The sequence below is a fragment of the Pleurodeles waltl genome, chromosome 7, assembly GCF_031143425.1.
Source record: "Pleurodeles waltl isolate 20211129_DDA chromosome 7, aPleWal1.hap1.20221129, whole genome shotgun sequence".
Lineage (NCBI taxonomy): Eukaryota > Metazoa > Chordata > Amphibia > Caudata > Salamandridae > Pleurodeles > Pleurodeles waltl.
In genome coordinates this window covers 109,580,533-109,596,272 of record NC_090446.1, presented here as the reverse complement: position 1 = coordinate 109,596,272, position 15,740 = coordinate 109,580,533, and the positions used below count along the sequence as shown (strand labels likewise).

At 42.6% G+C, this 15,740-nt stretch overlaps 1 protein-coding gene across 1 annotated transcript in view; it reads right to left on the bottom strand.

Moving 5' to 3' along the window:
* COL20A1 (collagen type XX alpha 1 chain) overlaps positions 1-15,740 on the bottom strand; it is a 371,828-nt gene that overhangs the window by 246,721 nt on the left and 109,367 nt on the right. Inside the window, exons 7-9 of the mRNA XM_069243200.1 lie at positions 14,971-15,126; positions 10,725-10,844; positions 1,531-1,695 (exon numbers count right to left, since the gene is read on the bottom strand). Coding sequence (XP_069099301.1) covers positions 1,531-1,695; positions 10,725-10,844; positions 14,971-15,126 — 441 coding nt within the window. The remainder of the gene's footprint in view (positions 1-1,530; positions 1,696-10,724; positions 10,845-14,970; positions 15,127-15,740) is intronic.

Genomic DNA, 15,740 nt, shown 5'->3' with positions numbered 1-15,740 from the left:
TTAGTAGTGGGGTAGTTGGAGAGAACACCTTCTGCCCTTGTCAAAGTGCGTTTCACTGTGTGTCAAGAATGTGCAACTATATAACACAACATCAGGCCTGCCAACTTTCCCAGGTGCATGCATGACTAGAGCTGCTCCAGTCCAGATCTTTTTAATTGGGTGACTTGTATTTTCGTTTATTTCACTATAAAACCGGAAGTACTATTCCCAGAATTAACAAAACGCCTAGACTGGAGCACCTCGTCGAGCACGGACCTATGAATCTTGGCAGCCATGCAGTATAATAACACCTTCAGTAGGACAGTTACAGAGAACAGCAAAACAGCAATACAGAAATGCAACAACAAACCACAATACACTCATAAATACAAAACACACCACAATACAAAACACCAACAAAATACATCAGTTTAACTCTCAAAGACAATTACATTACAAGAATACAACAAAAATACAAAACAATACAGCACAATGTGACAATACAACAATCTAACACACCAACGCAACACACCAGAACAACTCACCACAACAAACTGCATATTGACACGACACACCATACCAATACAACATAATAATTCAACAGCCCAGTAAAACAATACCACAATAAAATGCCAACTCAAAGCAACATCACAACAGTGCACCACTACAATAGCAATTCCTTTACGTTGTGACGTGCTGTTAACTTGTTTCAATATTGTGGTGAGGTTGCATGGTTATGGTGTGTTATGCTGTCATGTAATGTTTTTTTCTGTTGCATTTTCCTGTTTTATTATGTTTTGTATTCATATGTAATGCTGCCTTAAAGTATTGAATTGCTGTTTTGCTGTAATTTTTGTGTGTTTTTGTATGTTTTTGTTCTTTAATTGGTTTTCTGCACAACTTGGCTTACATTGTTGAGCTATTGTGTTGCTGTGAGATGTTGGGTTGCTATTTGTGGTGTCACTGTGTTGATATATTATTTTCTCTTACAGTTGTTTTGTTGTGTTTGTTATGCTTACTACATTATTGCCATGGTGTCTTTCTATTGTGTCAGGTTATTCTATTGTGTTTTGTTGGGGAAAGCACCATAGGAAAACAAAAACATTTATTACTGCCAAAGATGGTAACACACCACTGATCCAGCGATTTAACTGTTCAGGACTCAGATTAGGCCAAACCCACTGCAGAGACCATACCTTAAGTATCTCTTGCCCAATACTGAACAATGAGAGTAAAATGGGCACCATACTTGGGTAGAGCTACACTCTTGTAGGTCCCAGGGCTACCACGTCCATGAACCTTTCCTAACCCTGTCACAGTCTCTACAAGGAACTTGCTAGGTTCTCAATCAATCAAAAAAATGTATAGAGCGCGCTACTCACCCGTGAGGCTCTCAAGGCGCTAGTGGAGGGGGTTGTGGGGTTCTGCTGGTCTGACCTGTGCTCAGTCCTTATTTGACAATCAATACATCATGCTCTCAATAACTTCTACACAATGCCACCCTTGATAAGAGCAAAAAGCATACTGATAAAACAGAATTCAGTTTCTCACCAATAGCAAAAATATCTATGCCAGTATTTTTCAAGATTTGGGCTGAGCTGTTGGCGTCGTCTTGTGATTTTCCATCTGTCAGGAGGATCACAATTTTCCCAGCATCTGACCGTGCTCCAGCTTGAGATCTCAAATTTTCCTCCATCACATGTGTCAGAGCAAGACCTTGGAAAGAGGAAAGACAGATTGAAAGAGGACTTCAATAAACATTATCTAGAAGCTGCATTAAATTATTTAATGAAATTAGAAAGAGCGATAAATCAACTAACGGTATCAATGCTGTGCACGTAAAATGAAATTATTTTATGTAAATTCTAGAATATTTCAGCATCAGACTACTAAATAGACAGTGATAGTTAAAATGTCTACAGTAATTACACAGGGATAACCGTATATTCCTAACAATATTAGGTTTTCAAATTGCTTGTAAATGGTGCATTGATTTTGCACCTAGAAGCAAGTGAAGTTTACTTAGGAAGTGTCAAATGAAGGTACAAGTATTAATGTGTGGCAAAATCAATAGTCCTTTAAAAATTCAATGTCAAGGAGGAGTGACATAAAGTCATTTCAGTGTTAATCGAAAGAGGATAGTGATCCAGTGAGGTTTGTGTAAGAAGTGGGATCTACTGCTCCAAGGCAGGCTGGATTACTGAAGGGGCATTGGAACAATAGTCCTGCACCCCTCTCCTTTATATATTTTCACAGGTTATCACATCTCTGTCAGCCATCAGGCCATTTCCTTCATGGGTAAGGATTTAAAGTATGATACTCCAATCTACGCCAACAACATCTTGAATAAATCATTTGAGAAAATCACTCCCACCAAGGTGGTGATGGGCACAGTACAGATGCTGTACTACAAGCTCACAGCCACATGTTCCTTTCAGCAGTTTTACATACTCAGATTTAATGTGACTCCAATAAGCACCCTCCTACTATGATCCTAAACCATGCACGAAAAGCTGTCCTTGAGCTAAAGCTATCATTTACTCCCCTCCTCTTGCCGTCTATCAAATAGCCTTCATTTTAACCCTCAATCGTCCGCGTGCCTTAGTCTGAGCATAACCTACTCTAATCCACAAGATTGTCCGTCTTATTCTCTTTTAATGTATTTCTGCAAATTTTCTACACCTCATTTCATAGATCACAATTTCTTCTCATTTAAAACCATATCCTGCAACCTAGCAACACCTAATCACTTCCAGCCTACTGATTCACCTCACAAACTATTTTCATGGACTAACACAACCCCACTAAGGATCACACCTAACCTCTGTTAACTGCCCTAGCAGTGTATTTTTGGTGGAAATATTTACACTGGAGCAATTTGTATCAGATAGACACGAATTCTACTATCAGAAACATATATACATGCGGTTCATCCATTTTCTTGCTCTCCTGCACAGTTTTCTCTTGGGCACACAAATGTATCTGTTTCTTTTGAGGACAAAAGTCCCACTGAGAGACCTTGCACCATTATAGGATTTTTTATGAGCATCCCATATAAAGTGTCACTAAAGCAGTTGTTGGAGGTTGGCATTGCAGGTTCTGAACATCTGGTAGTGTGGTGTGTTCCTATTATGGGGTAGGTGGGTATGTCTTATTCTTCGAACTGTAGGTGCATTATATGGACTTTAAGGGTTAAGACCACATTGCTGATAAATTACAATGTGTGTTAGTGCCCCTTTGGAGTGGGTTTCCCTCTCATTTTGGACAATTATTGTAGCACTGGTTCTTTCCCCGCATACATGCATTAACTGCAGAGTGGGCACCAATCTGTACCACTTTTATTCGAGGAGACGGATCTCAAGAATAGACAGAACGTCTGCATCCACGCTTTATACTCTAGAGGAGAGAAAATATATCCGCTTATCAAATGTAATCTTAAACAGAAGCTAATTTAAAGACAGCTCTGTCGGTAAAAAATATTTTTGTCAAAATACAAAACAAAAGATTCTGTGATGACAACTATTTCTTGGCGAAATCTGAAAATATCCTCGCAGTCCTCACATAGAACGGGGAAAGGGAGAGAGTGGGAAAGGCGGAGAGCGAGAGAACGGGGAGTAGGTAACATTGAGGTTGAGAGATGCTTTGAAGATAGGCGAAGGAAACGTCTGGAAAGAGACAGATGAGTAGGAGAGAGGGTGAGGTAGAGACCAATGCCTAATTTGTAAATGACGAGGTGCCGGTGCCCATCCTCCTCTTAAACACGAGGCTGCTGCAATTAAATGTGGGAACACGGAATACTGAGGCGACGTAATCTTGAAGCCATCTCGGGCCTCGTCAATCCATTTACAGCCACTCCCTGCCCCTTCAGCTCCCTCTAGCAGCATCTACTTTCTCCCTTTGTGACACTTTTTCGTTTTTCCTTTCTTCCGTCTTTCCCATATGTGTCTTTTGCTCGCAGCAAATGCATGAGACAGAAGGATAAGCGCTCGCCCTGAAATGTAAGTGCCAGTGCTCAGCACCGGAAACAACAAGCACAAATTAAGCACTGGTAGAGACATAGGAAGGCTGAGATAGGTGAAGTAGAGAGGTCTCAAGTAGACAGAACAGGAGGGGAGGGTGAGGTGAGATTAGACATGGAGAAGGGGAAAAGAGAGGAGTGAGATACTGAGAAAAGTGAGGGTCTGAGAGACTGATAGAAGAAAGAGAGACAGAAGAGGTATGTGGTGAAAGAGAGACCTGAGGAAGGTGGAAGAGATAGAAAGAGATAGAGAAGGGACGTAGAAAGAAAGAACTATGATAAGGTAAGGGATGAGATGCAGAGAGAAAGATTTAGGGCCAGATGTATCAAAGGGTTTTACCCATTCTGTGTCTATGGGAAAATGTGTTCGTACATATGGCCCTTAGAGAGATGGAGCAGGGAGGGAGGGGCGACATAGAGAAAGTGCAATGAGGCGCGAAGGTGTGCAGTAGATTGAAAGAGTGATGAAGCTGGGAGAGCGGAAGTGATGAGAGGGAATGAGGTACAGAGAACTTAGATGAGCAATAGAAAGAGAGGCAAATAATAGGTGGACTATGAAAGAAGTAACAAGACCAGAGTACAGAGTGACAGGAAAACTAGAGAGAGGATTAAAAGGAGGTGTAGGCAGGCAGAAAAAGGTAGAGAGAATAGGAGCAGAGGCAGGTAAAAGCTTGAAGTCAAGAAAGGTCAGACAGAGAAAGAGATATAGAAAGGTGAGGTAAGGCTAAGAATAACGAGTACAGAGATGGTAAGTCACATGTTTGAATTAGAACGGATGTAGATTGACGTAGAGTATGAAAAAGTGTGGCTTGTAAGATGGAGTAAGAAGGGGATAAAATAAAGTGGTAGGGAGAGGGAGGTAGGGAGAGACAAAGGTATATAGATTGATAGAGAAGTTGGCCTGGAGAGAGAAGGTCCAGGCGATAAAAGACACTGGAGGTCTAGAGAGAAAGGCAGAAAGACGGGGTAATAGAGATTGGTAGATTTTGATAGGTGAAGTGAAGGAGCAAGAGGCTATATGTACGAAGATTAGAAAGAGTGATTTCCTAATTTCTATTTCCTGCAAATCACTATTAGGAAATCGCTATATTTAATTATAAAACTCTTTTCAGTTTCATTTGCAATTCCTAGTGGGTCGCAAATAGACCAACCGCATAAATATTAATAATGAGGTAGGTTGCAATTTGCGACCCATTAGGAATCGCAGCTATCACAGGGATGGTGGCCTGCTGGGGTCTGCAGACACCATGGTGCTCAATACGACTTTGGTGGGGAAGACCGCCGACCGCAATGGTGGCAGCCGCCAAAAGACCTCCAACACAGCGGTCCTCAGACCACCATATTTCGACTCCTGGTGGCTTTCTTCCATTTTCCAGGCTGAAAAGATTTCATACATGTAGCCCATGGTGAATTGCACCAGTGTCATGTGAGTTTTAGAAAAATGAGCTAGGAGCTAGGTATTCAGAGAAGAGTTGGAGAGAGATGAGGTAGAGCGAGTAGGTAAACAGAAAGGTGAGGCAGAGAGATATAGTTTGACCAAACAGAGAAGTGATAAGGAGAAGGAAGATGTAGGTAGCAAAAGAGAGACAGAAAGAGACAGAGGTGGGTAGCAGCAGATGCAAGCAGTAAGGAAGGGAGATATCCATGTAGAGAGAGCTGGTTAAGGTAGAGGGACATGCAGAAAAAGGTGGCCTGAGAAAGGTGAGCTAGAAAGGGAGAAGTTAGGTGGAAAGATAATGATGAAATAGACAGTGGTGAGGTACACAGAATGGATGCTCAATTACAGAGAGGTGAACTTGAAAAAGAGAATGGAAATGGTAAATAGATGATAACAGAAGTAAGGGCAGGAAAAGAAGCAGAGGCTGGTAAAATAGAATGAGAGTGAGAGATGTGAGGTAGAGGTTGAGAGAGACGTGAGATCAAAAAAGGGCAAAGTGCATATAAAGAGGTACAGCGAGATGAGGTAGAGTGTGGGGTGAGATATATAAGGTGAGATGGAGAGAGGTGTATCAAGTGGTGAAAGCGTAATTCATCATTTAGCACAATTATCTTAGTGTAAAATGCACCCTCGCATCCAAAATGGGCCAGAGGATGCATTGGTTGCTAAGAAAATAGCACTAAATGTTACAGGACATGAACAGCATTAGCCAGCAGCCTCTCGCTATCTCTTAGTTACTTGTTCCTTTGCTCCTGCCATAGGGGTTTTGCCCAAATTACTCTTAATTACTCAGGTTGGTGTAATCGCGTAATTCCTGTAATTTCACATCACAAGAGAAATTGGTAGTTACTTAAATTACTATGATTACTCTGGCATAAATACAATTCTTCCAGGCCTAGTAAAAAAGGAAAGATGAAAAAACAACTGTATAGAAGCAAGGGAAGACTGATAAACAGTGAGGTGAGGGCTAGAAAAAATGGGTGATGTAGAGAGAGGGGGGTTGAGTTTGCATGGAAGTGATGAGGTAAGGCAGATTGAAGAAGTGGAAAAGGTGAAGTTGGAGACAAGTGAACTAGTGCTACAGAGAGAGAAACTGAGAAGGAGGAGTTAGGTTCATTAAAGGGGAGTGGTATGAAGCAGACAAGGAGGGTTCAAGGTGTGGTAGGGAGAGATGTGGATGGATATGGAAGTGATATGTGAAGTAAGGAGAAATTACATAGAGGGGGTGATGGGTTCTAAGGGATAGAGCGAGACATGAGACAAGGCTGCATAGAGGTCCAGAGAGGTAAGAGAGTGATGTGAAGTATAACAAGGTTAGGTAGGGAGAGTGATAGAATGAGAGAAAGGGAGACAGGTGATGTATTCCGACAGGGGTTACTTAAAGAAATAAGTAGTGCAGGAGAAATGAGGCAGAGAGAGATAGGGTTCATATATAGAGAGAAGTATGATAGAACAGGAGAAGTGAGTTAGAGTGAACAATGATTCAAACTGGAAAGACCTGATCAGTTTACCCTCTTTACAGGAGGTGCTAACTTCATCCTACATTGTGTGATTGTCGGGATTGTTTCTTGTGTGATGCATTTCACATTTTGGTAGAATCAAACATCTAAAACTGTGTAGAAACAATGTAGAATCCATCTACTTGTCCAATCTTGTTTTATTGGGCCTGGTTGAAATGCACATAATTTCCTTTGAGAAAACGATACGAAAAGCCCAGAACATTACACATTAGTATGCTAAAAAATAGTGCAAAATCAATAGTGATGCACACACAGCTGCTTGTGCTCTGTTAGCATTGTTCCAATGCTTTTATGGTAGGATGTTTACCTCAATAAAATCTCAGTTATGGGGTGTGGTGAATGATGTAAGCTCAGGCATTTCCATTAACAGTGTAATGCGAAATGGAGAACATTATGCAAGATTACGTCGGTGTTAGAGAAATTTCACTTGGGCTTAGTTTTGCAAGAGAAATCCATAATGCAAAGTTTAAGGAAACCTCATTGGAAGCAGTGATAACATTCTGCTAAATAACCCCAAACTGCACATCCTTGGTGACTTTAACATCTGGCTTTACAACCTACAGCTAACACCCATTGTATTCAACAAATAAAATCTAGAGATCCTCAACCACCTACAACTTTTAAATGAACCTTCCAATCCCAACAGACCCACACTAGATGTCATTTTCTCCCACTCTGGTAGCCATTGATAATCAGCAAATCCCTAGTGTTCTGAAGTGCTCATCATACCACTGCATTCAGCAGCACCCAGCCTGACCCCAAAACAAACATGAAGACAGCCCTTTACATCACCCAATAGGGAAAACTAAACCTCCCTGCAATGAGGTTCCACCTCAGCAACCCAACTCTGTTAAAGATGTCGTTGAAACCTAACCTCAAGAAAAAGAGTATGCGTATCAATGACAATATTATAAAAATCAGAACTGAACTCTGCATCTTACTGTGCAAGTGGATGGAACCACTCACAGGATGAGAAAGGCAAAATGTACCTATGTCATTCTAACAGAGCCTATCAAGAGGCCACCAAAACACTACTCCAAATGCATAGTGAATACAGGATGTCCATCAAAGAAACTGCATAAGATCCCAGTAGACATCCCAACCCCAGGGTGCTACAACCTGAAGACTTCACACTATCAATACTTCTGCAACATATTCTCCAAAGAGGTCATCAGAAAAATCAAAAATCTAGATGAGGCCCTTATGAATAAAACAGCTCCTGCTCCTCGAAAATATCGAAGGCAGATTATCGAGGGACAAAATATCAAAACGTAAGTGTATTTAGAGAAGTATAAATTTACAATTCCTAACTATGAATCTATGTACCATGAAGATATGTATATCGCCAAGGTACATACATGTGAAGTTAGGTATGGAAAATCTATACTTTCAGTTTTGATATTTTGTGATCGATATTCTGTGTATCGATATTCTAATTTCAAAATTAAGGGTGCACACCTCCTCCAAACAACAAGAAGACAACTACAGAGACGCACAAAAGCAATCAACCACCTCTTAGCACAATCAACACACTCTCTGAAGAAGAATTCCATAACTTTATTGAGACACACAGGCCACCACGATCACCACTGGTCCAGCCCCTTCTAAATTCTTTTTGGAATTTGGTTCCAAGGAAGTAGTTGGATGCTTGTTAAATAAATCCTTACTACATGCATCCTTCCCATACAAGTTGAAGAATTCCTACAACAGACCACTCGTCAAGAACAATCTTGATCTGTCCAACCCAGCATTTTTTAACCAGGCAAAGGCACAGAATAAGCTATTTTATATGCATGGGATTACCTTAAATTAAGGTAGACAAGAACATTGTGAGCACTGACCTGTAACTTACCATACCTCGGAGTCCTTCAAAAGCTACAAGCCATTCTCACCCTCATGATCTCCAAGACAGACTATTCCCAAAGCTTTTTCAAAGGGTTTCATGCTTTTTTATAAGAACTACAACAAATCTAGACTGTTGTAGCACGACTTCTGGGCCTACACCAAAAGGAACACCTCCACAGACTTATAAGGCCTTTCTTTTCTACCTACAGCTAGGTGATCTATATTCAAGGTGCTCTGCTTTATCTACAAAGCAGCCCATACAAAAGCGTCATGGTAATTACAGTTTAAGTTTAAAGAAATCTCATTGAACAGGATCCTACATTTTGGATCAGCACTGTGGATCCTTGTGTCCCTGAAGGAAATCCATAGGAGGTTCCACAATCTCTGTCCAAGCAGGAAAAAAAGTCTGGAACCTCTTGCCAATTAAAATACAGATCATGTAGGAGCACATTCAATTCAGACAGCAGCCTGGAACTACAAAGAACCACTAGTGTACACTGCAGACAGCACTAAGACAGATGTGGGATAACTACCTGCGCCAGACCATAACAGCTATGCAGTCAGGTTTCTGCCCATATGAAGGGGATATAGTGAACTATTCCAATATACCTATTGGACAAGTAAGTAATGTCTGTAGTGATGTGCCATACTTTTCTAGCCACGTAACACAGTCCACACCTGCAGGTCTGACAATTTTTTGACCACTAGTTGATGCTTTATAGCCACAGCTTCCTCACAGATACATCAAAATTCAAATTGGGTGACTTCCTGTTACAGTCAACATATGAATCTTAACCAATGGCATAACTCAAAATGATGAGGCCTCGCTACAGGATGTGATGTGGGCTCAGGGTCACTCAGATCGCACAGATATTCATTGGTTTTGGGATCAACGAGGGTCTCCTAAAGGGTTGCCCCACCCCAAAGTGTTGGTGGCCCTCCTGCAACACAGTGGCTGGAGGGGCCTGCATTAGCCTGCTGATCTGAACCCAGAATTTAAAGATGTCAGCACACCACATATCGAACTGAGCATCTCTCACAACTTTCACTCATCATACGGCTAAGCATAACATTCGATGACAAGATAGGAACACCTCTATGGTCAATCATTCACAACACAAAACTATTTCCCACATGGGTTCATTACAAAGACATCACACCTCAAACTACACACACCGAATCATGCTACTCATGTGTGGAGGAATTAGGCACTATATAAATGTTACCATAGAATACAATGCAATCAGGCATAATACAATAACATTCCTGTTTGTTCTTGGGGGGTGTATCCATTTGGAACTTAACTGGATGACACTTGTAACTTGTATAGATCAAAAGTAATATTAATTTGTAGCTTCAAAGACAAGTGGCGGGTACCTTTAAGTGTTTGGGTGATGTGAGGAGCTTACTATGCATGTGAAAATGCTGGTGTTAGAAATTGTGGAAGATTAATAAATAATAGTTAGATGTGAACAAGGATGCATAAATGTGTTAGAGGATTTAGGGAAGGCTTGGGATTCCTTAAAGAGGTGTGAGCACTAGTTTGGGAGATATGGTACCTTCCTGAGAAATGTCTAATAGGGTAAACATCCCGGTAAGTTGGGGGACTTTGGACCTATCTACATGAAAAGGGGTTCGTGGGACAGAAAGGAAGTACTGAACTTGCTTGTGAAATTGATGTCAGGGTTATATAAATTGAGTGTAGCTACCTTTGAAATTGCTAAAGGTCCTGTAGATTGTTGATGTTCCTCCCTACAAAGGTGTTCATGTGGGAAGGAGATTTTATGCACCTAACTGAGGAACTGCTGGTAGATTCATACTCGCGGCCATTAGGCATCAGATCTCCACCAGCCTCTGTGAGGCTGGTGGAGACCTGATGCATCTCTCAGTGACAGGGCTGAATGGTTAGCACAGATTTACATACCTGTGAATGTGTTCCCACCCTTGTAGCGCAGGTTTTTCACAGCCTCCAAAACTTCATCCTTTGTAGAGTGTGTGTTCAGGTCCCACACCGTCTGTGGATCTCCACTGTACTGGGACAAGGCTGTTGGGAAGAGAAAGAAAACAGGTAATTACCCTTTCATTGTAGCAGCAAGACTGGTTGAAGCAACACTAAACAAACTGGTCTACTGGGAACTGAAACAGAGCATTGCTAATGCATATGAGAGCTACAGCTGAAGATCCATTCGATGTATATAATGCTGTCAGAATCACTATCTCATTCGAGTCTTCAAGGAGATAACCACTTCGCTGAGGAGGCAGTGCTAAAATCCTGAACAGATCCCACTGATGCCCTTAGGAGCCCCAATAAAAAAACACCAAAGCTATTGCTTCTTTTCAAGAAGCCTATGACCATGTTATTCCAGATAAGAGTGTGCATAGCAAGATGACTATTTTTTTGGAACATTTTATGACAATCCATAAAAAATTAACATAATTACAAAATGTGTTTATGACTATCTGCTGTGATTTTTTAATCACAAGCACACACTGCATAAAGACATGTAATAAGATAACGGCAGGAGACTGTGTCAACCAGGGGCGTAGGTTGGTCAGTAACATTGGGGGGGGGGTCAGTGGAGATTCATATTTCCTAACAATCACCTTGGCATATCGTGGTAAAATACATTATCTAAGGAGCAGGGCATGAGGGTGCTTGAGCGGCATTGTAAAGGCAGAGCAGTGCGGATTGTTAGGGTTACTTAAAGACAATGGCCCAGATTTAAGCGGGCCTAGCGCCATTCCAACACCACAGTAGAGACATTTTTTTATGCTAATGTGGTGTTGGAAGACCAAAAACACCACGCCATATTTACAAAGTGGCGCAATACATGCGCCACATTATGGCTGCGCCAGGCATAATGTATGCAAGGGGAGCATTCCGGCGCTAGGGGGGCTCGGGATAAATGGCACAAAAAATCTAAAAGATTTCTTTGCCCCATTTTTTTCCCAGGATTTTTAACGCCTGCTCAGGACAGGTGCTAAAAGGAGGCTCCCGTTGGTTTCAAGGGGTCTCTGGCTACTTTGCAGGATTACCGTCAGAATTTTTTACGCTAGTCCTGCAAAGCGTCAAACTAGCATAAAAATTTATGACAATAGTTCCCTAAATACCGCCATGGTGCGCCTTATTTTAAATACGGCGCACACATGGTGGCATTAGGAGGGCGCTAAGGGGGGCAAGAAAAGTGGCACTGCACTAAGGGCAGCGCCACTTTTCATAAATCTGCTCCAATATGTTGTAAAATAATAAACAGGTTTAGCAACTTCAAAACAGAAAGGAGAGAGTGTGTGTATATTTCTGTCTGTGTTCTATGTAAAAAAACCCTAGGTGAACTCTGACAGACACCTCACCATACCCGACTGAAAGCACCTGAGCTCAAGTATGTACCTGAGAAAACAGTTATTAGGGGACTGTAACATTTCAAACACCCTGGGTTCGAATAGGTAACGTATTTGGCAAAAACATTGCGCAAAAGAATTGCGATATTTTAAGATATTTCACGAATCTCAAATAGGGTGAAATGGGGAAATTCTGCACATTTCGCCAGCACACGTAAAGTTTGTCTACACCTACTTTAAGTACAATATCCTTCTTCCTAGTCACCTTCCAGTCCTATGGCTTTTGCATGACCGTCCTGTGTGTCTACAAGTCTAATGCAGAGCGTTTCTTACATCCCAAATTCCAATTCTAGGGGCATGTTCTAGTGACATTGTCTCCCTTCAATGGTATAGTTGTGTGCATCGCACCATGCCTGCATTAATGGCCTGTTTTAGAGAAGAGCAATAAAGTAGGTTCATCCAAAATATTTCTTGTTGGGGGGCATTTTGCAAGCAGAGACTTCTCCTTCATTGCGTTTTTCTTGGTTTAGTGCTTAAGTCCACCAAAGATGCTGGAGGGATTGCAGACGGATTAAGAGTGGCTGGCCAAAACCATAATTGGCAGAATTACACCGTTAAAGACCACTGTGGAAACAGCAGCTGGACTTTCTTCACATGATATTTGTTGTCTCCATAACATTCCAGGAAACACCTTCAGCATGTTCACCAGGTGAGGAGTCAATATCACACGGTGGCAGGAAAAACAAGCTGATAACTGCTGCAAAGAGTGGATTTTCCACTTGTTCTGTTTTTGCTTTCAGAGGCTTTTAAGAGCCACCGTCCATTATGGGGTATGAAAACACCCCCTGAACATTGGCTCCAGCCTCAGCAGGCTTGCTTTTAGGAGGAGAGGGCTTGGTGAGATTGTGAGCAGAAGTGCCTCCTAAGTAGTTCTAGACAAGGCCCGCCCCTCCAAGGCCAAACCATATCACACAGTGTTGTTTGTCTTAAGGTTGGCAGGTCTGCAAAGTCCCCCCAATTTTGAGTACAACACCAGAGCCCTTGATGATTGGGGACATCACTCCAAGCAATATGACATTTCTGAATATCCTCTAGAGGTTTCGGTCCCAAACTAATGCTTTTCGTGGTGGAAGAAACCGTCACTAAAGTGATCAATTCTTAACCACCATAGTGAAAAACTCTAGGGACATATTTATAGGAGGTTATCATGTTTGCACCACGCAGTGTGCTACTTGCGTGAAGCAAACCTCTAAGTCAGATTTTTGTAGCCATGCAAAGCCAAGCGTGGCTCTGAGTGGATTCAAAAATCTGGAATAACGCAAAACAGCACAAATCACTGCATTGCCTTACTCTGCCCAGGGAAGTCATTCCTTGGGGCTGCGTGGGAGCTCCCAGGCAACTCCCACGGCTTCTGATGCATCCCCAGATTTACAAGAACTTGTAAAACCGGGGATGCACCAAAATCATACTCTACCACCCAGGGGAGGCGTAATGAGGAGAAATATCACTATTCCTCATTGTTTCTTGCTTTTTCTATGTGTTCTGCATTCTGCAGCAAACAAAAAGAGAAATATGCCTCCCAGGATTGTTTTTGTGCAGGAAGGTGCTCCTTCCTGCACAAAAACAAACCCTGCATGCAACACATCCATCCTTGCACCACGGTACAAGAGCGCCTGCATTGGCGCTAGGCAGCCAAAAGGGCATCAGCATATGGGAAAGAACAGGAATGTGCCATATTGTTTTAAATGAGGTGCACTCCTGCCCTTTCCCTGTCATGCAGTGTAGCACAGCAAAGTGACTTGCTGCTCTGCACTGTGTGACTTGCCCATAAATGTGACCCTGGCCCGACAGATGGAGGCTTGACCAGATATTGTCTAAATACGTCTGCTTGTCTTTCTTCCCTGCACACCCTATTGTCACACAATGAGTCAGGTGCAAACAGCATCCAGTCCTTGAATGTGGAAGGGAGTCTGCTGTGAGTATCAGTCCTATGCTGTCCTGTGTGAAGAAGCCTTTCAGCATTGTTGGCCTGATCCTGGGACACCTCCTATGTCCTTGTGGTAAACTCCCCCGCAGCACTATAAGCATGCGACTAGGAAACAATACATCCTACCTAACAAGCGCCCATCGATGGACCGATTCTGATTCTGTTTATGGTAACGGAGAGTGGAGCCAAGAGGGCATCAGTAACCAGCCACCTCACAAACAGCTCTCAATAATAACAGCCCAGACCGGTTCATCTATTCAAGTGCTTTTATTCTCAATCAATGCTAAGCAACGGGGAGCTGTGGTTATTTTGAGGTTTGCAATCTCCACAAGAAGCAATTCCATTCTGCACAGACCCCACCTACCAATGTCCCAAAGACACCAGTACCCTCTCGGTTTCATCCTATGCAATTTTATACAACAGAAACTTGTCCTGAGGGTTTAAAACTGCGTTACAAGACAGACGGAAAATGTATTTACACATGTTTTTTAAGGCACACAGGGAGGTTATGTTTGCATGATCACATGATGTCAAACTGAGGCCTTGATTCGAAACTGATTCCTTATTCCTTAGCTGGCAACTCTAGCCACTAGACCACATCTCTTTTGTCAACTGTAATTCTGTCTTTCATTGTTTGGGATTGTAAACGGGGGGGGCACAGGAATCAGTTCTATTGTACGTGACCCCACCAATCATGTCAATACCCAGAGACCTCAGCCACTCAGCGAACCTGACCAATAGGAAGAGATGTCAAGAGCCTCCCATTCCTCCCCACAACCAATCCCCTTGTAAACAACCAGCACGAGTCACCGCCAGAGTGTTTTACCCACTCAGGCGTCTGTACCTATCCTGATCTTGTCCTGAGCAATGGGGAGCGGTGCCAGGATGCCCCACAGGAACTCGCGCACCAGCTTGAAGTTGCTGCGTCCAATGCTCCACGAGCCGTCCACCAGGAGGACCACGTCTGTTTTGGTGGAAGTGTCGCAGTGGAACTGGTTGCCTGAGTGCAAAAAGGAAAACAAAAGGATTATTGAGATGTCGGTCCTTGGTCAGCTCCTGAGGCTGACCAATGACATTCAGCAACCCAACTCTGCCCAGACATTTCCACCAACATTACATTAAACGCATACACAGCATGCCTTTACAAGTACAACGCTGTCCCAGTTTGAAAACAAGGGTCACTTTTTAGCTATCTAATTCAATAAAATGGGCTATTTATCCTGGCGCTCGGGCATATTTTCTGTCCCAGTTCAACCCCATAAACACGTGTGTGCATGTGTGTGTGTGTGATCGTGGCTGTGAGGAGCACCTCACAACCGTCTCGTAGACACGTGCAGTGATGTTATTCCAAAGTTCTGTCGTGAGAGTGGGTATTCGTATTTTTCATGAAAAACTCGCTAGCCATCCAAAAGTGGCCGGTAACTGCCCATGTCAAGTGTGGCACCTTCTGGCTAGTCTCCTTTCTCACCCCAGAGCACTACGAACTCCCTGAATTTTGAGTCGAGATTTACAACGTTAACAGTAAAACTACAAGTCCCAGAATGCAACGTTTGTTTGGTAAAAGTAATGGCCGACTGGAGGGGGAGTCACATTTGACATGTGACCGCTTGGTAG